Here is a 25,805-nt window from a genome sequence, read left to right as displayed (position 1 = left end):
ATTGTCTCATTTGTTCCCTGCTACAAAACCATGAGTTATTAACCTGTTTTTAAGATGAGGAAGCTCAGAGTAGTTGTGCCTTACTTACTGCTGGGCTATGCTAATTCTTACATTGACTGGCCTCCAGATCTGAAATACATACATACATATGTATATATTTAGTATATATTCAGTTTAATACATTTGTAGGATTAAGTGCAAAATCACTCATGCAATGAAGAAAAGGGAAACTAGCCTGTATTGCATGTGAAGTGCCTGTACCTGATGCTTTCACATTTATCTTATTTAATCCCTATAATCAAGTAGGATAATCATTATTTTCATTTTACAAGTGAAGAAACTAAACAGTGCTCTGTTTGTACTTTCTACTGATGACTTAACCTTCATTCCTGCCAGTGGAGTATGTTTTTACTACAGTTAACCCTTGAACAACAGGGGTTAATTCACCTATAATTTATAGTTAGCCCTCTTTTTATCTGCGGTTGCTCTGCATCCACAGATTGAATCAACTTCAGACCGTGTGGTACTGTAGTGTTTACAGTTGATGAAACCTGCATTGTTAAAGTTGTGTATTTTCTCATATTTTAAATACTCTAACATAAGTTAGAAGAACTATTCTGATAAGGACTATGTTTTTTCATATTGCATTTGTCTGTAAACGTCATACCCTTGAATGCCTAAAAGAACTTAAGGGAGAAAAATATGAAGGCTAGTGATTTTTGGTGTGTTATTAATAGTATCCTAATTCAAGAATACTTAGTTCTCTAACCATTCCTGCTTGTGTAATAGAGATCGCTGTGCTCTTCTGCAGGAAAATTCGTGCTCTTTCTTACCTGATAAGTCTCACTGCCGTATTTTAGAGCCAGAATCATCAACTCTTCACCAAACCTGTGTCCAAATCGGAGCTGGGGGACATTCCCCACCTCTAATTTGAAAGCTGTCAGTGCTTATTTTCTCCTTTCAGGATTTAAGAAACCCAAGGAATGTAAGGGTTGACTAGTTCTTAAGGCCCTCAGTTGCATATTTGAAAGTTGTGTGGGATTGTTCGGTTTGCCTTTCTTAAAATACAGGAGTAGTGTTTCTTGGACTTTTCTGTTGCCATAACCCTAGGCACAAAGTGAACGTAAACCACTAGGATGAGGGAAAGGACTGGGCAGGCAGAAGGAAGGATGCGTTATTTTATAAAAGGCACTAAGTAAGTGCTCAGTAAGGTGTAGTCGGCGGTCTGACAGTGTTATTGATCATCTGCACAGAATCAGTAGTAGGATTCCTGATAATCCTTTTCTGCTCTCGGGGGACAGACTTAGGTGACCAGTCCTGCTTGTGGCCAGATCCGCTGAGTCACCCAGGACGATCTGTGGCCATGGCACAGCGTGGAGTGATGCGGTCACACTTGTAACTGATCCTCGTCACCCTGCTGTCCCACTGGTGTGGTGAAGTTCTCTGGGGCAGGACAGATTAACTTCTTAGTTTGTGAAACAGCAGAATCTCCTCTGCCTGTAATGCCTTCCTTCCCTTAGCAGGGCCACCTCTACCCCGTCCTCGGGCAGACGTGACTCCAGAATCTAAGTGGGGTTGTGTATCGTCTCTTGGATTGATAGCACCAGACTGTGTGTGACCACCTGCTCCTGGTTCTCACCAGTCTCTATCACACGGGCACTGTTTAAAGTCGACTTAAGGGGATCCTTTTTTAGGGAGGAGGAAAGCAAATACAAGTCTGGAGGAATTTGGTAAATAACATAGAAGACATTTTTTAATTGGGAAAGAAAATATTTAAAAAATGTTTAAAAGCCCTGATGCATGGTACAGGTTCACTGGCAGATTCTTTTCAGAAAACTATACAAAACTATAGAGCCATTCAGCAACAACAAGAAAATGGACAAATGTATCTGCACAAGATTTTGGAAATTTTGTAGAGGAGAATCATTAAGTATTCACTAAGCAAATTGAGAAAGAATTTCAAGATGTATGAAAGGAAAATAGCTAGTTTTCCTAATAACCCTTTAAAAAATCTGTAGAAAACTGAACAAAGGTCATAGACTAACAAATGAAAAGTAGCCAATAAGAAATAATGCAGAAAGGCAAATAAATGAATTGTAAACTATCTTTGAAGGAATGGAGTGGGAAGCCAGTCGGGTTAGTAAAGAATAAAATGTGTAGTGCTGAGAGAATGAGAACAGGTTGGTAGGGTTGTAAATATCATATGAAATGATTTCAGAAGAAATTTAAAGATAACTGCCGAAGGTTTGCATGTAAATATTTGACCTAGCAGTTTATTTGTAAGAATTTCTTGTAGAGAAACCTAAAAGCTTAAAAGATTTGTGCACCAAGATATTAATTTCTAACATTTTTGATAGTAGTGAAAATTTGGAAGCAGTGGCAGTGTTCATCAGTAGGAGTTGCTGTGAATAAGTTATATGATGTCCATTCAGTGAAATTCTATAATGAGATACGTCTTTATGTTCTGACGTGGAAAAAGATACAAAACATTTTATGTAATAAACCCAGCTTGAAAGACAGTGTATAAAATAAAATATGCTTTTCCCCCTTTTCCTTTTTTCTTTTTTTTTCCTTCCCTAAGCTATCTCCATGAGTCCTGGATTGGAAAATGCAGAGAATGGACGAGGTGCTGGTGAGCAGTTGGCTTGCTGACCAGGCACATTCCTTGATACCATCTGCTCTTTCGCTCTGTTCACACTACCTATTTTTTCATTTCCTTCATGAAGAATGACATTACTCATGAAGTGTTCGGTACAGGAAGAATTGCTATCTTCTGTTTGTTATTCCTGCTGTCATCTGTATTTTCATGTTTTAAGTTTGGGTTTGTTTCTAACAACCCAGGAGAACTAGCCAGCCTGATATAAAGCTGGACAGTGTCATCATCCCAATTTGTTTTAATGCAAAGTGGCATCTTTACAACAGATCTGAAAGGAGCACTTTTATAGCCTTTGAAAGCAGGATTTTCTCTTTTATGTCAGTCCTTTGTTTACACAGGTTGATGAATCTTGTGAGTTTGTCATCTCCTTTCAGGTTACCAAGAGCATGAATCACGCTTTACCTCAGTAAGGGAGAAGCAAATACCACATTTGTTTCTCATTTTCAATATAAGGAAATGGAAGCATATAACAAGTACTATGTCTAGTATACAGCCAGTTGGAGAAAATGAATAATTATGTTTCTTAACATTCTGTAAAATGCTCTGTAGTAAGTTGTGGGCACATAGTAAATGCCTGATAAATTATTTGGTGAACCTATGAATTTGTCCACTTTCTGCATTGGTTTCTGAGTTTTCTAATGTTTCCTGTAGTTACCACCTCACTGGCCATTGCAATACTACCCAGTAGAATTCTGTGCAATGATGCTCCATATCTGTGCATCCAGTAAAGTGGCCTCCAGCCATATGTAGCTGTTGAAATGTGACAGTGTCACAGAGAAAGTGAATTTTTAATTTAATTTTAATTTAGCCGCTTAAGTATATAATTCTATCACATATAATATTGTCTGATTTGCTTTTTTGTTTAATACATGTGGTACATTTTCAATGACTATGAAATGGCAGAGTCATAATTAGGGCATTTTATCCCTTCCATTTAGAAGTAGATATCTGGGGATATTTCAGATGTGGGACTATAAAAATAGTGTGTTAGACTTCTGTGTCTGGATTATTTTTTTTTTATTATTATTATTTTAAGGAAGAGATTTTAGGGCTGATATGGTTCTGGTTTTATGTTATGGTTCTGTTGAATTGTTTTCATTTAGACTGGGAAATCAGGAGATAGCCAAAAGCCTAATTCTGGACTCCATACCATGTTACCATGGTGGGTAACATTACCTTTATTTCTTTGAAAGTAGTTAATAAGCCACTGTTAGCTCAATTCAAAATCATTGCATGATATTCAGTTCAGTTCAGTCGCTCAGTCATGTCCGACTCTCTGCAACCCCATGGACTGCAGCACTGGCTGCCCTGTCCATCACCAACTCCTGGAGGTTGCTCAAACTGATGTCTGTCAAGTTGGTGTTGCCATCCAGCCATCTCATCCTCTGTCATCCCCTTCTCCTCCTGCCTTCAGTCTTTCCCAACATCAGGGTCTTTTCACATGAGTCAGTTCTTTGTATCAGGTGGCCAAAGGATTGGAGTTTCAACTTCAGAATCAGTCCTTCCAATAAATATTCAGGACTGATTTCCTTTAGGGTTGACTGGTTTGATCTCCTTGCAGTCCAAGGGATTCCCAAGAGTCTTCTCCAACACCACAGTTCAAAAGCATCAATTCTTTGGCGCTCAGCTTTCCTTATGGTCCAACTCTCACATCCATACATGACCACTGGAAAAACCATAACTTTGACTAGATGGACATTTGTCGGCATAGTAATGTCTCTGCTTTTTAACATGCTGTTCAGGTTGGTAATAGCTTTTCTTCTAAGGAGCAAGAGTCTTTTAATTTCACGACTGCAGTCACCATCTGCAGTGATTTTGGAGCCCCCCAAAATGAAGTCTGTCACTGTTTCCATTGTTTCCCCATCTATTTGGCATGAAGTGATGATACCAGATGCCATGATCTTAGTTTTCCAAATGTTGAGTTTTAAGCCAACTTTTTCACTCTCCTCTTTCACTTTCGTCTTTAATTCTTCGTTGTTTTCTGCCACAAGGGTGGTGTCATCTGCATGTCTGAGGTTATTGATACTTCTCCCAGAAATCTTGATTCCAACTTGTGCTTCATCCAGTCCCTCATTTCGCATGATGCACTTTGCACGTAAGTTAAATAAGCAGAGTGACAATATACAGCTTTGACGTACTCCTTTCCCAGTTTGAACCAGTCTGTTGCGTGATATTACTCATACATTTTTTTAAAATTTTCTTATTTTAAGGAAGAGATTATTTTACTATTATTTTAAGGAAGAGATTTTTAGGGCCATTATGGTCACATTTTAGGTACTCAGTAGCCACATATGCCTGATGGCTGCCGTGTTGAACAGCACAGATCTAGAAGATTTGAATATCACTGCTTGCCACCTTCAGCTGGTTGACGCTTATAGAACTCTGTACCTAGGAACTATAAAATATACATTTTTTCAAGTGCACATGGAACTTTCACCAAGGTAAAGCGCATCATATGCAAGGCCATAAGACAGTCTCAAATCACAAGATTGAAATCTCATATATTCTGGGACCACGTCAGAGTTAAAGTAGAAAAATAACAGTAAGTTACCTAAAAAGCTGGTATATCTGGAAATTGAGTGATACACTTATAAATAAATTCTTGATCAGAGGGAATTTTATGGAAAATTAGAAATTTCAAACTAAATGATAAAATACAGCATTTGCAAAAATGTTAAGGGTTTAGCTTTAAGCAATACTTTGGTGGAAATTTGCAACTTAAGGAGAGGCTTAAATTTGATGATTAAAGTTTCTACCTTACACTCCAAAAAATAAAAAAGCAAACTAAATTCCTGTTAAGGTAGCAGGAAGAAAATAAGAATAAGGGTAGAATACTGACAAATATAAAAAATGATCTGTGATGTGATAATCTTTTCTTTTGGTAACTTTATTAATAGTGACTTGCTAGCCATAATGACTAGCGATAAATTTAGTGAGAAAAAATTGGACATCACTTTGCCAGCAAAGGTCCGTCTAGTCAAAGCTATGGTTTTTCCAGTAGTCATGTATGAATGTGAGAGTTGGACAGTAAAGAAAGCTGAGCACCACAGAATTGATGCTTTTTACCTGTGGTGTTGGAGAAAAGTTCAGAGTCCCTTGGACAGCAAGGAGATGCAACCAGTCAATCCTAAAGGAAATCAGTCCTGAATATTTATTGGAAGGACTGATGCTGAAGCTGAAACTCCAGTCCTTTGGCCACCTGATGCAAAGAACTGACTCATGTGAAAAGACCCTGATGCTGGGAAAGATTGAAGGTGGGAGGAGAAGTGGATGACAGAGGATAAGATGGTTGGATGGCATCACCGACTCAATGGACATGAGTTTGAGTAAACTCCGGGAGTTAGTGATGGATAAGGAGGCCTGGCGTGCTGCAGTCCATGAGGTCGCAGAGTCGGACACAACTGAGCGACTGAACTGAACTGAGGCACCGATTTAGAGATGAGAGCAAGGTTCAGTTAAGTTTAATAATTACAATTACTTATAATGGAAGCCTCAGTTTCCTTGGATTCAAACTCGCTTTAGTGCTCTGATTTGCCTGTTTCGGAAGATAATTTAACCTAGGTGTGAAGAAACCTATAGATATATTTTATAAATCCATGAAAGAGTTTTAAAGCTGAGAATATGAACCTAGTTTTAAGTAGCCTAGTTTTAAGTAAAATGGTGGGCAGCCGCGTGCATCCCATCAAGAAGATGTGTTCGGGACAGTGACATTTCCGGATGAGTCTGCAGAAATGATTGGCTCTCAGGAATTTGCATAATCTTATTTGCCTGAAAAAAAAAATGAACATTTAAATAAAATGCTGCATTTTTTTCTTCCAGGTTTATAGACAAGAAGGAAAGATTAAGCCAGCTTAAGAGCAAGCAAGAAGAATTTCAAAAAGAGTGAGTTTTCATTTTGCTTTCTAATTTGTGGGGTTTATCTGGTCACTACATGGTTTATTTCAATGCTGTGGTACACAGATATATGGGTTGCTGATTTATTGAATTTAGGATACAGGTCTCAACATGTGAAGAGCCCTGTATCTGGGAGAAACCAAAAGAAGAGATTGTCGAGTTTCTGGAGAACAGTGGGATCAGACATGGGGCCTGATTAATAGCAGGCACAGTGACTGAACGGGTGAATCAGAGAGCTGACCCTGGTAAATGGGTCCAGTACAGAAAGCATATTACACTAGTGGTGGTGACTCATGTAGGACATTATTGCTTCTCTTTGTTCTTCTTCTCTATGAAGGTTTTGCAAAGTGTGGTCTGCAGATCATCTACTTAAGATTAAATTAACTTGGTGTTCTGGTTAAAAATGTAGATTCTTGGAAAATATCCTCAGATAATTCTGATTCGATAGGAATCTGAGGGGGAGCCCAGGAATCTTGAGTATTAGCAAGCACCCCTGACAGATCTCTTATACCCTGGATTTGGGAATTGTCCTGTAGGACCTTTTGTCCCCAGTTGGTCCAGTCACCGTTCTCCATCCATACCCCAGACATGATTAACACATTTATGAGCAGATTGACTCTTCAGAGATGCCCTGCATTAGAGAAACGTGCTTGGATTTATTTTACTCCATCATTTCTCTGACTTTACTCTATCATAGAAACTTAACTTTTTCCCTGTAGAACACTTCATTCTATAGAACAAATTTTAGCCTGCACTGACTTGTGCCATTTTAAAGTGGGGGAACTGACAATAGCATTTTGGATCATGAATTATCTTATGTTGTTGTTGGATCGCTAAGTTGTGTTCAATTGTTTGTGATCCCATAGACTACAGCTCACCAGGCTTCTCTGCCCTAATTATCTCCCAGAGTTTGCTCAAACTCATGTCCATCAAGTCGGTGATGCCATCTGACCATTTCATCCTCTGTCACCTCCTTCTCCTCTTGCCTTCAATCTTTTCCAACATCAGGGTCTCATTATTATTACTTACGACTGATGGAAATTATTGATTATGATGGAGAGCAAAGGCGATGGCTGTTATGGAAGTATATTGTATTTACAGAAAGGCTCTGAGCCATACTAAAAGTGCAAAAGGAAGCAGGTGAGAAAAAAAATTGCAGAAAGCAGGGGATTTGGAAAACATTTTTAAATACTTACACCCCACTCTGGTGTATCTAGAGTTTTCTAAGGCCTTGTTTTAAAAAGTTGTTGATTTTGCATTTTTGATCTTTACCAATTTTATTATTTTAAGAGCTTATTTCCTTTATCTGTTCTCCATACAGAGTATTAAAAGCTATGGAAGGAAAATGGATGACAGATCAATTGGTAAGAACAAGAAGTATTTAAATAATACTCTTTACACTTGAGGTTACATGTTTTTAAATTGGCAGAACTTAAAAAATGATTTTGAACTTAAATTTATTTGTGATCATTTTTTGGCAGTTCTCTGTGAATGTATTTCTAGGGCAGGCTTCTCACATATTTCATTTAGATACCAAAAACAGGGTATTGGCAGTTAATTATGGAACCACCATAATGAATAATTATGAGGTCTGATGCTGACAGAAATATACAAGAACAGTTAGATGCTCTTTTTAAAAAAAAATTACTCATCATGAACATATACTTTCTAGATGGGTTAATTGAAAAATAAGCTAAAATAGTAAAAGAAAATATGGAAGAGTGTTTATATAATCTGAAGGTGAGCAGACCTTTATAATCCATAAAGTGAAACATTTGATACACTGCATAAACGTTTAAAAATTGTATCTGTTGAGGACCCTGGCAAGATGAATATAAACTGGGACAAAATGATAACAACATATGGAAATAAGGAGTTTGATTTATTACAGTTTTATTCACTGTTGCTGGAAGTGCATACTGGCATCTTTGTTTGAGGGACAGCTTGGTGGTAGTTTGTTGCTTTCGTAGTGCATATGTGGTGTATATACATCCAGCAGTTTTCCTCCTAAGAAAGTACACATGAATATAGAGATTTACAGGTAAAGATTCTGATTGTATCGTTCTTAGTAAAATTAATATATAATTAAATATTCATCAAACAGAATGAGCTAATTATGATACTGTATAGCTGTTAAAAAGAATGTGGTCAGTCTGTATGCACTGGTACGGAATGATATCCAAGGTATTTTTTTTTAATGAAAAAAACTCAAATAGTAGACTCCGGTAAAGTATGATTCCATTTGTGTGTGTGTTTTAAATATATATGCTCTTGAAAGTCTGAAGAGATACACAGTTACCCCTGAATAGTGGGAAGGAGTCAGGCTAACAATCTCGTTCTTCTCTTTTGTGATGCTTGCTTTTTTTATAATAAGCATCATTCATAATTTTTAAATACTTATAAGTGAATTTTGCTTATGTTCTGAATGTTCTATAAACAAATTATGTTGTATGGGAAAAAGTTATAAAAGACTATTTATAAAGAATCTCATCCCAGTTTTTCTAAGTTCCTTTCTAAGTTTTCTAGTTTTTCTATCAAAAACTTAAATATTGGCTCTTAAAGACTAATATCTTTTAAAAGTGAAAATATATCATTGCCAGTTTATTCCTAAATTGATCACAGTTCCCGTGAATCTCTTCTCAGATGTCTCTTATGCCACTTTGGAGAGGGGAGCATTTTCCCCACTGAACAGTCCTGTAATGTATTCTGTATCTTGTACCATCACACTACTTAGACAAGTGTTAAACATTAAAAACATTTGAATGTTGTAAGCTTTCGGTTGTCCCCATTTATGGAGACTTCATGGAATAGATAAATCATACTTTCTAAAAACCAACTAGTATGTCAGATTGTTACATATCCTTTATTCTCTTTGGGGAAACCGTACCTAAACCTTGGTAATGGGAAAAGGCAGTTACATGTTTCATAAAATTTTTTCAGGCTTTTCCAGAAATCTTATATGAGTTATATACACTTTAAAAAAAAAGACTTCTGCTCTGTTATAGTTTTTTATTACTCTGTAAGTAATATATTCTTATTGTATCAGTGAGATAGTACAGCTGATAGTCTCCTCAGTAACCAGCACTGAGAGTTTAGAACAGTGCATCCATAGAAATCTCTGATGATACAAATGTTCTGTCTGCACTGCCCGATATGGTAGGCATTAGCCATAGGTGGTGTTGACATGTACCACCTGACATGTGCGTAGTGGGAGTAAAAACCAAATTTAAAAAAAAATTTTACATAATCTCATTGACTTTCAGATAGCCACATAAAACATAGCCACATAGATAGTTCTGTATTGGACAGGACAGGTTAAGAGAATATGCTTCAACATTTTTCTCTGTACTTAACTAACACAGAAAAGAACTATGTGAATTTCTCATTCTCTCTTAATTTCCTAGCAGCTTCTGTACTGAACCAGAAATTTTTTTTTCTTTTTTGTAATCCACTAGTTACAAAAGCTGTAATAAATATACTGGTCTTTTCTTCATTGCATTTTCTAAGATACACCTCAGGATAAGTAGTGTCCCTAGTAGATAATCATATTAATTGTAAGAGACCAATATTTGTGATATTTGTTTCATACCTTTTTTAAGAGATGGAAAATAATGTCCTGCAAGATGAGGATTGAACAGCTGAAACAAACTATATGTAAAGGAAATGAAGAGATGAAGAAAAGTAAGTAATTTTCCCACCTCTCTCCAACCCTGATAAAGGACTCTTGTGTAATTTCATGGGATTGATCAGCTAGGGAGAGAAAGGGGAAGGGGTGGTAGAGGCAATAGCAGCCTGGAAAAGTTAACTGGTTACCTTTTACTCTTTGTAAAACATTTGTATAAGGAATTTATATTATATATATATATATAAAGTATATGTATATAAAACATGTATCTGTGTTATATATATTTACAAATGTGTGCATGTATACATAAACACATGTGCAAATGTAATGACCTTTATAAACTACTTATCTCAGTTTAAAAAGTTGAGTACTGTATGTGTCCCATTTCCCTTAGCTGATAGGAAGCTCAGAGTCAGTCTTGGTAATGAAGTATAGTTATTAGTTCAACCAGAAGCAAATATTGATTTTTTCTCCATCAGTGAGTCTTATACATATTTTAGTCTGTATTAATTTTGTATTATGTTTGTGTACTTCATATTTTATCACAAGTAGTTGCCAGATTTTAAGAGAATCCTCTTAGAAATCCTGTATCTTTAGACATAGTGCATGCTGGGATGTCCCTGGTGGTCCAGTGGTTAAGACAGTGAGCTTCCAGTGTAGGGGGTGGGGGTTCAAACCCTGGCCAGGGAGCTAAGATCCCACATGTCATGTGGCCAAAGATAAATTTGAGGGGGGAAAAAAAAAAAGTTCATGTATTTATGAAGATCACTGTTATAAAGTTTAAAATGGATTGCTGTCATACCTTGTAAGTCCCATTATTGTCTACTCATTGCTTTCAGAAGCAAGTATTCAATAGTGATAGGTAATGGTATAAGAGCTGCCTTTGAAAAACTTGTCCTAATAAAGTGCCTGCGTGGAGTTTCACAGGATTAATAAGCTAGAGAAACAGGGCATCCTGATGAAGAGGTCTCAGAACTATAGCCGGCCCCTCCTGTGCTGAGTTTGGCTTGCACTGTCCAAAGGCTCTGGGTCAGCAGCAGTGTAGGGACTCATTACTTACCACGGTTCACCCACTTCCCCTTCCTCCCTGGATGTTCACAGTAGGAGTTTGCCACCAGGCATCCATGAACCTCCTGAAATTGCTGAATTGACTGAGTTTGTGTGTTTCTCTGATGAAAAAGTTTAAAACTTTGAACAGCTCCTTTTAATAGGCTCCTGTCCCCCCAATTATCCTTTTAGTCACTAAGTCGTGTCTCTTTGCAACCCTGTGGACTGTAGCCCGCCAGGCTCCTCTGTCTGTGGAAAAACATTTACTTCTTCATTGACTACACTAAAGCCTTTGACTGTGGGGATCACAACAAACTGTGGGAAATTCTTAAAGAGATGGGAATACCAGACCACCTTGTCTGTCTCCTGAGAAACTTGTATGCAGGTCAAGAAGCAACAGTTAGAACTGGACGTGGAACAACAGACTGATTCAAAATTGTGAAAGGAATATGGCAAGGCTGTATACTGTCACTCTGCTTATTTAACTTCTATGCTTATTTAACATCATGCAAAATGCCAGGCTGGATGAATCACAAGCTGGAATCAAGATTGCCAGGAAAAATACCAATAGTCTCAGATATGTAGATGATACCACCCTTATGGCAGAAAATGAAGAGAAACTAAAGAACGTCTTGATGAGGGTGAAAGAGGAAAGTGAAAAAGCTGGCTTAAGATTCAGCATTCAAAAAACTAACATCATGGCATGTGGTCCCATCATTTCATGGCAAATAGATAGGGAAAAAGTGGAACAGTGTCAGACTTAATTTTTTTCGGCTCCAAAATCACTGCAGATAGTGTCTGCAGCCATGAAATTAAAAGATGCTTGTTTCTTGGAAGAAAAGGTATGACAAACCTAGACAGCATATTAAGAAGCAGAGACATCACTTTGTTGCTAAAGGTCCATCTAGTCAAAGCTGTGGTTTTCCCAGTAGTCACATACAGATGTGAGAGTTGGGTCATAAAGAAAGCTGAGCGCCAAAGAGTTGATGCTTTCAAATTGTGGTGCCAGAGAAGACTCTTGAGAGTCTCTTGGACTGCAAGGAGATCAAACCAGTTAATCCTAAAGGAAATCAACCCTGAATATTCATTAGAAGGACTGATGCTGAAGCTGACTCCAGTACTTTGACCACCTGATGCAAAGAGCTGGCTCATTGGAAAAGACCCTAATGCTGGAAAAGATTGAAGGAAGAAGGAGAAGGGGGCGGCAGAGGATGAGATGGTTAGGTAGCATCACTGATTTGATGGACGTGAATTTGAACAAACTCAGGAGATACTGGAGGACTGAGGAGCCTGGTGTGCTGCAGGTCATAGGGTGGAAAAGAGTTGGACACAACTTAGTGACTGAACAATAACAGCAAAGCCCCAAAATACTGAAGGCAACAACCATGGAAAATATTAACAAGAGATATGGTTCTCTACTAGTGGACTCTATAGCTGTAATTTCCATCCCTAGCAGATGATTGGTGTCACCTGATAACCATTTTTAAACTCTAGAGAGAATCTGAGCCCTGCCTTGGACTTAGAAAATGAAAATCTCATTTGTGGGGACTGGGGTCAATGGTTCATAACCTGTCTATAGTAAAAGACCATTTTTTTTCTCCTTCATTTCCAATGTGTCATAAACCAACATCAATAATTTTGTAAAATACAGTAAAATTAGTTACTAGAAAAGTGATTACATACTTGGATGCCACTGTAATATCACATAGCCATGTCAAAATATTTTTTTTCTAAATTTGCTCTCTATTTCTGTACTTGTTTTGTTTGGTAAAGGTTTGGGCCAGATCCATGGTTCACACGTTGAGTAGTAGCTCTACTCTGATGACCTGCCAGGTTCATAAGCTGTTTGCCACCATCTATATTAAACTGAGAAAATTTTGCAAACAATTTCAAGGCAGTTAATGAATTCCAGAAGCTCAAGTTTATAGATTAGATTAAGAGTTTGCTACTCAAGAAGTAGCCTGTTGTGTGTTTTTTTAAAAAAAAAAGAATCTTATTGTTAAAGTACCAATTATAAACTGTAACTCCTGATGAACATTTCTCCAGAATCTTTTGATTTAACATGTTATGATTGCATGATAATATGGCATAGATAGGGAAATTGGATTGTTTTTGAAATTTCAGAGTTGAGTTGATCTGTTATTTGCCAAAATATCAAGAGTAGATTACAGACAGGGAAGATGACATGGAGAGAAGAGTGACTTAACCTGAATGCACTAGTGCAGGTTGGGTGTCTGTGATGATTTCCTGTTACCTTCAAGGAGTTCCGGTATTACATTGGAAAATGTCATTTAAAAAATCTAACCACCATATGGCTCAGGCCATGGCTAGATATTGATAGATACATATGAGTACTTGTAAAGAACTCAGTAGAGATCATGAAAATAAAGGAACTTACTGGAAAGTGTGTGAAAGGACCGTAGACTTAACCTTCGGGACATTCATATTGATCAGGAATGGTGAAGAGATGAATCAGAGAAGAAAAAGAAGGGGTGTGTGGGTGTGTGTGTGTGTGTGTGTGTGTGTGTGTGTAAGAAACTTTATGCCTGCTGTGAAATAACCTAGGTTCAGTTTCATGCGTCCTCAGTCTTGTCTGACTCTCTGCGACCCCATGGACCATAGACTTAACCTTCGGGACATTCATATTGATCAGGAATGGTGAAGAGATGAATCAGAGAAGAAAAAGAAGGGGGGTGTGTGTGTGTGTGTAAAAGAAACTTTATGCCTGCTGTGAAATAACCTAGGTTCAGTTTCATGCGTCCTCAGTCTTGTCTGACTCTCTGCGACCCCATGGACTGTAGCCTCATATTGATCAGGAATGGTGAAGAGATGAATCAAAGAAAAAGAAGGGGTGTGTGTGTGTGTGTGTGTAAAAGAAACTTTATGCCTGCTGTGAAATAACCCAGGTTCAGTTTCATGTGTCCTCAGTCTTGTCTGACTCTCTGCGACACCGTGGACTGTAACCTGCCAGGCTCCTCTGTCCATGGGATTCTCCAGACAAGAATACTGTAGTGGGTTGACATTTCCTCCTCCAGGGAATCTTCCCAATCTTGGGATTGAACCTGTGTCTCTTGCATCTCCTGCATTGGCAGGGGTACTTTACCACGGTGTTACCTGGGAAGCCCTAGGACCTCCATAAAAAGGGCACGTATTGGGCAGGATGAGTGTCTGTGTTCTCGGCTGTGTGGCCAGGCTCTGGTGGCCCTTGCAGTGGGTAAAATGCTAGTGTATGGTGGGTACTCCCACCCTGCTGGGGGCGCTGCTCCCCACTCTGACTTTTCAGAGTGGTGGTCTGTTCTGTTTGTCGCATGACCACCGGCCGTGAGGTTGTCCTCGGGTTATCAGCATGGAGCCCAAGGCACACCGAATAGTTTCCTAAGGAAAATCAGTCTCCAGTGAGTTTTTCAAACTTAGATATTTTTTCTGCCCAACGTGCCTGTTCTTCAGTGTTTACTTTAAGAAAGTCAGGTGCTTTGTGTGCTAAACTCCAAACACAATCCAGCTTCCCTAACTTGAACTTGATAGTCTTGAGTGATGCTTACTAATGTTGATTACAGATGGAGACTCAGAATCATTTTAGTGGTGTATCATTTTGCTCTGTGTATAATACCTCCTTGAACTAAACTCTTGGTCTCCATACTTGGTGAACATCATCTCATTAATGTTATTGAGGTTTTGCTTTCAATTTAGACATAATGCAGGAAGACATTTAATGCTTTGGAGGCCTTGGTGAGGGAGTGTTAGTATGCAGTACCCAGAAACTGTTTCCAGAGCTTATTGTTGGGTGTGACTTGTTTATTTTAGATGCCGAAGGCCTCCTCAAAACCAAGGAAAAGAATCAGAAACTTTATACTCGAGCACAGAGGCACCAGGAAAAGAAGGAGAAGATCCAGAGGCATAATCGCAAACTTGGTGACCTGGTAGAGAAAAAAAACATGGACTTAAGAAGTCATTATGAGCGTCTGGCAGATCTTCGGCGGTCTCACATATTAGAGCTCACGTCTGTCATTTTTCCCATCGAGGAAGTAAAGACTGGTGCGAGGTACAGTAAGCAAGTCTTTTGACTCTAGGGAAACCCAATTTCCAAAGATCAAGTGTCTTTCGAGCACGTCAGCACGTTTATTGGGCCTCATTCTGGGTTTTCCTGGTGATGAAACTTAAGTCTTACCTGCTTCAGTCTATAGTAAACACTGCACGAAGCTGGGGAGGCAGTCAAGGGGAAAGGTGGTGGCCCTGGGAGAGGTGAAGCCCAAGCTTATGGACCCTTAGAGCTTCCAGAGGAGGGCCGGGCTCACACCCTTCATCCGGAACCTTCTGATGTGGCTGCAGGGCCAGTCAGGCTGCTCGTTAGTCACATGCTGTTAGGCAAGTTCTTGAGCCTTCAAGTCTTATGTCCTTGTCTGTGAGATGGGGATAATAAACGCCTCCCTCACAGAGAAGTCATGAGCTAGATGGAAGAAAAAGCCCCTGGGTCTCTTACTTGGTGGGTGAGACATGCTGACTCCACCTTTGCCTTGTAACCCTCCCGTCTCGCTCAGGATCAGCTGGTTGAGGCTCAGGCCATAGTGCTCGGGCGCCCTCAGGAGCCGGTGGGACGAGCAGGGTGGGCATTCTCAGCCGGCTGGCTGTCAGAGTAACTGAGGAGCTTCAGGAGAAAACAGGTCCCAGAGGACTAGCTCCAGCCCCCCGTCCCTCTTAGAGTGTTTTAGGTCTCAAACTTCCCCAGATGATGCTGGCGATCACACAGATTTGGGAACTTCCACTGTGAGTTTCGTTTGTTTCCTGATTAACCATCGGGCCCTTGCCCTTGAGGGTTTTCCTTCTCTGCAGTTGCCTTCACTTTCTGGCACCTTTTCCTGGCGCTGGGCCGTCAGTGGACTCTTGCTCCTTAGGACTTAGAATTCACTGCCTCCACTTCAGTCTGTCCTTTCACCTGTTGCCAGAGTGAGCTTCCTCAAAGCCTGAAGGTCTGATTGTGCTTCTCACTTGACAGCCTACTCTCTGACACTTAACAAGTCATTTGTCACTAGTAATGGTTAGCAAATACAGAGAGAAAAAGGCAGATTCAAAATAGAGAAGAATTCAGGGTTCAGAAATAGACCTGGAAGTGGTGTTCTGAAGTGGTATTCTGAATCATTGGGGAAAGTTGGATTTTCCCAAAAATTGGTATAAAGACAGCTGGCCAGGCCTTTGAGGGGGAAAAAACTGACAAACAGAAGCATTATGCCAGATTATATTTTAGATTTTTTAAATTACATGTGAGCCAAAATACCTATGTTAGAACACATGGTCAACAAGACTAGGATACTGTTCCAGATTGTAGGATACTAAGGCTCAGAGAAAAACTTTCTCTTCCATACTTGTACTGTTTAAATCTTTTCTGTTAGTGTAAATTGCTATGTATCATTCTTTTTTAAGCTAGCAGTGTTGAAGTTATCCTATGATAAGATACCTTGTTCGGTCCCACTTCTTCTCACCCTGCCTTGAGTGGGGGAAGGCGGAAGTAGAGGGACGGCCTAGAACTGGCCGCAGTGTCCTGTGCAGGGCCGCCAGGACTGGGTTCACGTGCAGCTGGTGGCAGAGGACGAGGGACTGGAGCCAGTGGCCCAGGGGATAGGTTCTAAACCCAGAGCAGCACGGCAGGCCCTGCCCTGTCTGGGCATCTCCCACCTCTTCTTTCAGCACTGTTTTCTGGCACTTCCCTTGTGCCTCCCACACACGCCCACGCTGACCTCTCTGCTCCCCAAACACCCTGCGCTCTCGCCACCTGCACGGTACCTGCTGGGCCTTCTCATTCCACTTCCACACTTTAGGCCAGCAGCACTCCAGGTGTAGTCTGTGAACCTCTCTGGGTCACTGAGGCCTTTTCAGGGCATCTGTGCAGTCAAAACTATTTTCATAATAATACTAACACTTTATTTTCCCTTTTCACTCTGTTGACATTGTACTGGTGGCTCAAATGCCATGGTGGGAAAATCTATGTCACCTTGACAGGTTTCAAGGCAGTGACACCAAACTGTGGTAATAGTCATTGGATTGCCTTGCAGTGCAAAAACCAACCAGTTACACATCAAGAACACTATTGATGAAGCAGTAGAAACTATTCATTTTATTTAAATTAAGTCTTGACCGCTGCATGCCCGTCCTTAGACTGCTCTGCAGTGTGGTGGGAAGTCTGTAGAAAGCATGTCTGCTGCATGCTGAAGGGAAGGCCCTTGAGTGAGTTGTTGGTGAAACTAGGTTTTTTTTTTTTACTATGGGACACTTTCACCCCTTGAAAGAACAGCAGAAAAACTTGGGTTTTAAAGAGATTTTCAAAAGTCATGTGCTATGCTTTGCAACTCAGCTGGTCAGCAAATAATGTCACTCTTTGCTAATTTTCCTGTTTTGAAAAATACAGTTTTTCATTCATAAAAACATGCTACTTATGTGTAATGGGATTTATTATTTTTGAGTGAGTTAATAATTTAAATATTTCTCAGATTTGTAATACAGTAAATATTAATAGATCTAACACACATACACAAAAGCTCTTTGGAGTCCTCAGAATTTTTTAAGCACATGAGGGGGTCCTAAGATCACATGGTTTGAGAACCTAACACTTGACGCCCTTGTTCATGGTGCCATCATGCCCACATGCTGTGAGCTTCTCTGCCAGGGCTGCTTTGTCCTTCACCTCTGGAAGGACTTGCTCACCTCTGTATTTTCCAATTAAATCTCTGTCCTTTCATGCATCATCCCAGTGTTCCATGTACCTGCCAAGTAACTGCACACTGTTTAAAATCCAGTGCCTTTACATCCGTATGATCTTCGGTTTGTAGAGATCCTGCAGACGTGTCTTCAGAGAGCGACAGCGCCATGACCTCCAGCACCGTGAGCAAACTCGCTGAAGCGCGGAGGACGACTTACCTCTCGGGGCGATGGGTCTGTGATGATCACAACGGGGATACCAGCATTAGCATCACGGGGCCTTGGATTAGCCTTCCCAACAACGGGGACTACTCAGCCTACTACAACTGGGTGGAAGAGAAGAAAACCACGCAGGGGCCTGGTGAGAAGCAAGATAGTGTTCGAAACTTTTATAAATTTTTTTAATTGAGGTGAAATTTCTGTAACAAAATGAACGTTATAGAGTCAGAGAGCGGGACTTAGTACATTGACAGTGTTGTGCAGCCATCACTTTTGTCAAGATCAAAAGCACTTTTTTCATCCCAGACAAAAACTTTGGGGCTCGAATCAGTCACTCCCATTCCCTCCTCTTCCCCACCCTTGGCAGACACCGTCCTGCTTTCTGTCTCTATGGACGCTTTCTGTTTGTTTCACAGAAATGGGATCACACAACGTGTTTCACTTAGTGTGTGGTTTTCCGAGTTCCTCCACACGGTGGCATATACGTTTCATTCCTTTTATGACTAAATAATATTCCTTGTGTGGCTCTGCCACATTTTGTTAATTGATGAATGGACTGAAAACATGTGTTAATATTTTTTTAGATATTTTACCTTTTGGGGTCAAGTGTTACTTATATAAAAAGATCTCACTATTTAAAGAAGTGTATTTAGCCTGTTGGGTCCCATTTTTATAGCTTCTAACTTTGTAAATAACTTTTTTTTTTTTTAACCAGTCCTAAGTGGAGATTAAAATACCCCATAGAAAAACCCTTTAAAATGCCACTAGCTTCTCTTTGGTGGAGAGAGATGATGCAGTTAGTTATCCAGCAAGTATTTAATGAGTGCTTTCTGTCAGGCATGCTGCTGGTGTCATGCACAAGGCAATGTCACCAAGGCAGGTGTAGCCCTTTGCCTGTCTGTGGAGAGGAAAGGAAGTAACTCATGGTCAAAGGCATCACACACTGAGTGTGGGCTATGGGCAGAACTGCACCTTCATGGGGTGGGGCTACAGAGGAAGGGACTATTTCTCTGTAGGGTAGTCAGGGGAGACCTTTCTGAGGAGGTGACTTTTAAGTTGGTCATTAATTGCATAAATAATGCATTATCCAAGCAGTTCAGACTTCAATTTCATTTATGCTGGGTCTGGTTAGGCCCATTTGCTTAGGTTATATTCCACTCATCAAAAATTATGAATAATATTAATGTCTGGCCATGGACCTTTTATTAATAAAGAGTAAAGCTTAGCCATCAGTAATGTATTGATAAAACCACACATCCCAGAAATCCAGGTTCATTAATGTTTTTGTTGAAATTGAAGTTTTTTGTGTATGGCTGTTTTCTACTTTATAGACATGGAGCATAATAACCCTGCTTACACGATCAGCGCTGCATTGTGCTACGCGACTCAGCTGGTCAACATTTTGTCTCATATACTCGACATAAATCTTCCCAAAAAGCTGTGCAACAGGCAAGTAATTGAAAGCAGTGATGTCATCTTTATCATGGCTCTCTCATGTTCCTGTTGTGTTCTTTATTCTAATTAAAACAATGGGAGGGGAGTTGGGGAAGGACAAGAATTTAAGTATTATTGGGACTTTCCAGGTGGTCCAGTGGTTAAGACTCTGCACTTCCACTGCAGGGGGCATGGGTTAGATCCCTGGTCAGATCCCACATGCCTCATGAATAGCCAGGAAAGGAAGAAAAAAAAAGAATTGAAGGATTTTCTAAAGAGAAAAGATCTGACCGTGAAATACTTCACAAGTCCAATGTGCAAATTTGTGTCATTATCTTAAAATTGCATGTGACGTGTTTGAAAAGACCACAGAATTCTCTCATAGGAAAAGATAATTTAAGGGAAAACCAGGATACGCAGAGGGCGTGCTTATGTGTAAGAACTGAGTAAATTGTAACACTTTCTTATTTAACTGTAAAGGTTTATAGTCCACCCAGTTCCTACTAAGATCTTCCTACCTCCCACGTTATCCTTGCATTTCAAGTAAATGTTAATGTATGTTATTACCACCACCACCACCACCTCCTCCCTTTAAACACAAAAGGTATTGTGCTAAACTAAGGTGCTCTACGCCTTGCTTTTTAAATTTGTTTTTATTTATGAAGATTTTTTAAGTATCTGCTGTGTGCTTGGCACTGTTCTAGGCCCTGGAGGGGGTACACTGGTGATGAAAATATAATCTCTGCCCATTTGGTACTTAATTTTAACAGAGAGACACATAGTAAATGAACATTGTGTCAGTTGGTGATGAGGGTTGGGGAGAACATTAGAGGAGGTGAAAGAGTGGGAATGTGGGGCAAGGAAGAGTTTACCACATCTGAGAGGGTGGGTATGGATCCTGTGGGAACCTGGAGGAGGCTGGGAGCAGGCTACGGGGATCCCTGGGCAAGGAGAAGGGCAGGTGCAGAGCCCGGGGAGAGGGAGAGAATGAGGCAGTGGGGATCATCCCGTGGGGACCTTGTAGAGCCACTGTTGGTTTTAGCCATCCCTCTGCCTAACGTGGATAGTCACAAAGTTTCCCTTTGTACAAATATGCCAAGATCTTACCAATCTGCTGCGTCTCCTGCTCATACCTCAGAGAATAATCCTGTCCATTCGTTGTTTCATTAGTGTGCAGATACTTGTGCAGAGTAAGTTTTCAGAAGTAGGGCTCCTTGGTCACAGGGTACATGCATGTGTAATTTCTGGAAGCAGTGAAGTTGCTCTCCGGGGGAGCAGTAGCTCATTCCTAGAAAGTTTCTGATAAGTGCAGTTTATTATGAGGCAGAGGACTTGGGGTGTGTCTTGTGCTAACTGTAGTGTAAAGCGTACTGATTAAAATGAGCATTTTAACAGAATTCTTTGTCCATCTGTTTTGCAGTGAATTTTGTGGAGAAAACCTCAGCAGACAGAAATTTACTCGAGCAGTGAAGAAACTGAATGCAAATATTCTTTACCTGTGCTTTTCCCAGGTATGGAAAATATGCCGTGAGCTCAATTTTAATTTGTTACATGGTTGAAAATATTAATCTCTCTCTTTTTTTTTTTCCACTTTTTCTAGCATGTAAATTTAGATCAATTACAGCCACTGCATACACTCAGGAATCTAATGTACCTGGTCAGTCCGAACTCTGAACACTTAGGCAGGTAAGAAGGGTGTTTGTTGCTTTTCTCTAAGTGGTGTTATTGTGATGACTTGTAAGTAGAGTTGCTATACCTGTGAGCAGGGTGCAGGGGCCTGATCCCCAGCCCCAAACTCTCTAGATGGGACAGAGATAACAGTCCTGTGCAGAAAGAAACAAGGGTTAGTCATGTTTGATCCCTTGTGGTCCTTACCTAATCTTTTCTAAGAGGAAATAAATGGCAACCTTTTTTAACACCTACAGCAGAATAGAAGCCATATGTTCCTGGAGTGGGGACTTCTTGTTCTGTCTCTGAAGACCAGAGGCTGTTTCTTTGAATCCACATCTGTTTCTTCCTTAGCTCGGCCTAGTGTCTCCCCCAATTCTTATGCATTTTCTTTTGTGCCTGTTCATTCTTTCCCATTATAATAATCCCTCCCTGTTTTCTTTTTGTTGCTGAGTCCATCTGGCTGCCATTTGCTGGAGATAAAGGGCATTAGAAAGTTTATGAAATGAACTAGTTTGAAACCCCATTATCCTAAAAAGAGGAGTAAGTTCACCAAAATGACCAATCAGGACTGGACTGTGGGATCTTTCTAGTCTCTCAGCCCACGGAAGCACAAGATAGATGAGACTTATCTTTGGGACCATCCATGCACCCGTTCTCTGGGTGCTTATCTTTTCCCCTTGCTCTGAGAAGTTGGTCTGTACATGTCTGCAGATATGACTTGGTTAATATATTTGAACTTTTGAAAGAGAACAAAGGAAGATAAAAGGTGGGAAGGTTCTTTGGGCACTCCCTCCCCCATCATTCATTTTCTTTGAGACTGGAGCCATGGCTCTAGGGGAAACCCCACCCCCACCCCCGCCCCTCCCCACTGACCAGGGTGCCTGGCTCCCTCCAAAGTGCAGCGAGCCTAACCTTGGTCATCTGCTCTTAATCTTGTCTTGTGTGTCTTCTCAACTCTCCCCCCACCTAAAACAGTGCTTAACTTTTCTGGGACATAGAGCCTTCTGGAGAAAGCTGTGAAATCTCTCTAGGGAACTGCACCTACACCTAGAATTTTATATCGTTTTATAGGGAGGTTATTTGCCTCAACCCAAATCACATGTATTAGTTCACAGGCCATAGGAACCTGTTAAGGTAGCCATCCCATTTTTAGTGGTTGATGCCTATTTTTGTGAGTTTGCTGCTGTCTTCTCTGTACATTATTTGTAAAGGATTCCACATGAGGAAATTTATCTTTGGTAATAACTGCTAATATTTATTGAGCCAACATATATGGACAGTGGGCCAACTGCTTGACCTGTGTAAGATTGACATGATAGATAGGAAAAAGGCAATGAATAAAATTCAGTTCTCAATAATAATTTTAAAAAAACTATTAAAAATTTTAAAATAGGTTATTAATAAAGGATATTTACTACAAACCTACATCAAAAAACTAGTATACTTACTGACATGTTACTTAGGTAAATGTTTAATAGAGTCTTCCCCTTATAGTCAGAAAAGGCCAAGAATGCCTACTATCACTAATGTGTTACTGCTCTGGAGGCCTGGCCAAGGCAAAACATTTTTACAAAGAAGGTGTCTTTATATTGGGAAGAAGGTGACAATGTAGGTGGTATGATTATCAAACTGGTTATCCAGGAGAACTAAGAAACTGTTGGAATTGATTGATCAGTGGTGACTAGCTACAAGTTCACCATAGAAAGAGCAATTGCTTTCTTATATGGGAACAGCAACTAGTTAGAAAATGTAACAGTTAAAAGGTCCTTTCTGTTGTGGCAACAAAAAATATAAATTATCTAAGAATAATCCTTACCAAATACTTGCAAGTCTATATAAAGAAAATACGAAAATTATTCAACATATATTTCTAGAATGTCTGCCAGGCAGCTGTATGAGGCATTGAACTGAAGGAAAGTAAGCCCAAGGCTGTGAAGGCCCTGAGCCTTGCCTGGGAAGGGAAGGCTCTGTGTGGTAAGAATGCCATTTCTGCCCAGAAGGAAACCTGATCGGAAATTTCAACAGATCTGTCATGGAACTTAAGTTGATTTCCAAGGTTCAGCTAGAAGCACAGTCTGAAAGGAAATTTTGAAAAAAGAACAAGGGATGGGCTTGGCTCCTTTAAAACATAGCATGAAGGTAATTAAAACCTTTATTCCCTCAGCATGCAGGTAGGTGGAACACTTAAAGGAAGAGTCCAGAAACAGGCACATGCGTGTGCCCATGTGTGTGCGTGTGTCCATATGTGTGTGTCCACGTGTGTGTGTGTAGGAACATCATAGATGATAGGGTGCCATGTTGAATTGGATAACAACAGCAGCTTGGTGGTGGTGGGCCAGTTGGGTATTTCTCTGGGGGAAAAGTTGGAATCATACTGCATTCCATGTGTAAAAATAAATTCCAAATGACATAAAAGACCTTATTACTTTATTAAAAAAAAAAAACAAAACAACCTATAAAGGAACTAGGAGGACAGACAATGTGGGGAGGGAATTCACAAGCAACCCAAAAAAACCAAAAACCATAAAGGAAAGGAGTTACACATTTTACTGTGTCAAAACTAAATGTCTCTGGTAAAAGACACCATAACAAAGTTAAAAGACAAGCAGCAGGTGTGTTTTGTAACCCTTATAATAGGCAGCAGATTAAAATCTAGACTAAAGAAATCTTTCAAATCAGTAAAAGACAAATGAACCTCATGGAAAAATAGACAAAGGATTTAGGCGGGAATTTCACACAGAAGTGCAAGTGGTAGTCAGATGAAAAAATCTTCAGCCTCAATCAAGAGTAAAGAATTACTGTTCTAAATAGCTTTCTGTCCGTAGTTTTCAGCCATAAGTTTAGCAAAACTGGAAAGGCTTGACAATACGCAGTGTTGCTGGAAAACAAACACCTTTCTTCTAGGGCAGATTCCCTTGGTGAGTGTGAAGCTTTCTCTGGGCTGCCCTCCATTCTGAGGGCTGGGTCTGACTGGAGTACACACGCACAGCCAGGTTGTTGAACTCGTGTCTGTAAACCAGAAGGGCTGGAAGTGAGCTTCACGAGTCAGGTCCCCTTTCACACCTGCCTCAGTTGGAATTAAGACTTCAGAGAGGTTGTTGCAAGAACCTGGCTTCTGCCTGCTTCCATTAAGACTAGCTGAACTGAGGATCCCATCCTGAGCCCAAAATAAACTTCTTTGAAATAAATTTACAGAAAAATAGCAATAAAACAAAAATAGGGCAGAAATCAGTTCAGTTCAGTCACTCAGTTGTGTCCAACTCCTTGTGACCCCATGAATCACAGCACGCCAGACCTCCCTGTCCATCACAGACTCCTGGAGTTTACTCAAACACATGTCTATTGAGTTGGTGATGCCATCCAGCCATCTCATCCTCTGTCGTCCCCTTCTGCCTCCAATCCCTCCTAGCATCAGGGTTTTTTCTAATGAGTCAACTCTTCGCATGAGATGGCCAAAGTATTGGAGTTTCAGCTTCAGCATGAGTCCTTCCAACGAACACCCAGGACTGATCTGCTTTAGGAAGGACTAGTTGGATCTCCTTGCAGTCCAAGGGACTCTCAAGAGGCTTCTCCAACACCACAGTTCAAAAGCATCAATTCTTCGGCGCTCAGCTTTCTTAACAGTCCAACTCTCACATCCATCCATACATGACCACTGGAAAAACCATAGCCTTGAACTAGACGGAGTTTTGTTGGCAAAGTAACGTCTGCTTTTTATTTTTTTTATTATTAAATTTTTTTTTTTTTTTTACAATATTGTGGTGGTTTTTGTCATACATTGACATGAATCAGCCATGGATATGCATGTATTCCCCATCCCGATCCCCCCTCCCACCTCCCTCTCCACCCGATCCCTCTGGGTCTTCCCAGTGCACCAGGTCCGAGCACTTGTCTCATGCATCCAACCTGGGCTGGTGATCTGTTTCACCCTAGATAATATACATGTTTCGATGCTGTTCTCTTGAAACATCCCACCCTCGCCTTCTCCCACAGAGTCCAAAAGTCTGTTCTATACATCTGTGTCTCTTTTTCTGTTTTGCATATAGGGTTATCGTTACCATCTTTCTAAATTCCATATGTATCTGTTAGTATACTGTAATGGTCTTTATCTTTCTGGCTTACTTCACTCTGTATAATGGGCTCCAGTTTCATCCATCTCATTAGAACTGATTCAAATGAATTCTTTTTAATGGCTGAGTAATATTCCATGGTGTATATGTACCACAGTTTCCTTATCCACTCGTCTGCTGATGGGCATCTAGGTTGCTTCCATGTCCTGGCTATTATAAATAGTGCTGCGATGAACATTGGGGTGCACGTGTCTCTTTCAGATCTGATTTCCTCGGTGTGTATGCCCAGAAGTGGGATTGCTGGGTCATATGGCAGTTCTATTTCCAGTTTTTTAAAAAATCTCCACACTGTTTTCCATAGCGGCTGTACTAGTTTGCATTCCCACCAACAGTGTAAGAGGGTTCCCTTTTCTCCACACCCTCTCCAGCATTTATTGCTTGTAGACTTTTGGATAGCAGCCATCCTGACTGGCGTGTAATGGTACCTCATTGTGGTTTT

General features: G+C 40.2%; 1 protein-coding gene across 1 annotated transcript in view; it reads left to right on the top strand.

Annotated features, from left to right (window-relative positions):
- Nucleotides 1–25,805, top strand: part of ATG14 (autophagy related 14) — a 40,944-nt gene that overhangs the window by 5,643 nt on the left and 9,496 nt on the right. Inside the window, exons 2-9 of the mRNA XM_070469386.1 lie at nt 6,476–6,538; nt 7,872–7,914; nt 10,150–10,231; nt 15,027–15,264; nt 18,044–18,273; nt 19,463–19,580; nt 20,986–21,076; nt 21,166–21,251. Coding sequence (XP_070325487.1) covers nt 6,476–6,538; nt 7,872–7,914; nt 10,150–10,231; nt 15,027–15,264; nt 18,044–18,273; nt 19,463–19,580; nt 20,986–21,076; nt 21,166–21,251 — 951 coding nt within the window. The remainder of the gene's footprint in view (nt 1–6,475; nt 6,539–7,871; nt 7,915–10,149; nt 10,232–15,026; nt 15,265–18,043; nt 18,274–19,462; nt 19,581–20,985; nt 21,077–21,165; nt 21,252–25,805) is intronic.

This window comes from Odocoileus virginianus, chromosome 6 (genome assembly GCF_023699985.2).
Source record: "Odocoileus virginianus isolate 20LAN1187 ecotype Illinois chromosome 6, Ovbor_1.2, whole genome shotgun sequence".
NCBI classification, from domain to species: domain Eukaryota; kingdom Metazoa; phylum Chordata; class Mammalia; order Artiodactyla; family Cervidae; genus Odocoileus; species Odocoileus virginianus.
This window is presented reverse-complemented; position numbering and strand designations above follow the sequence as displayed.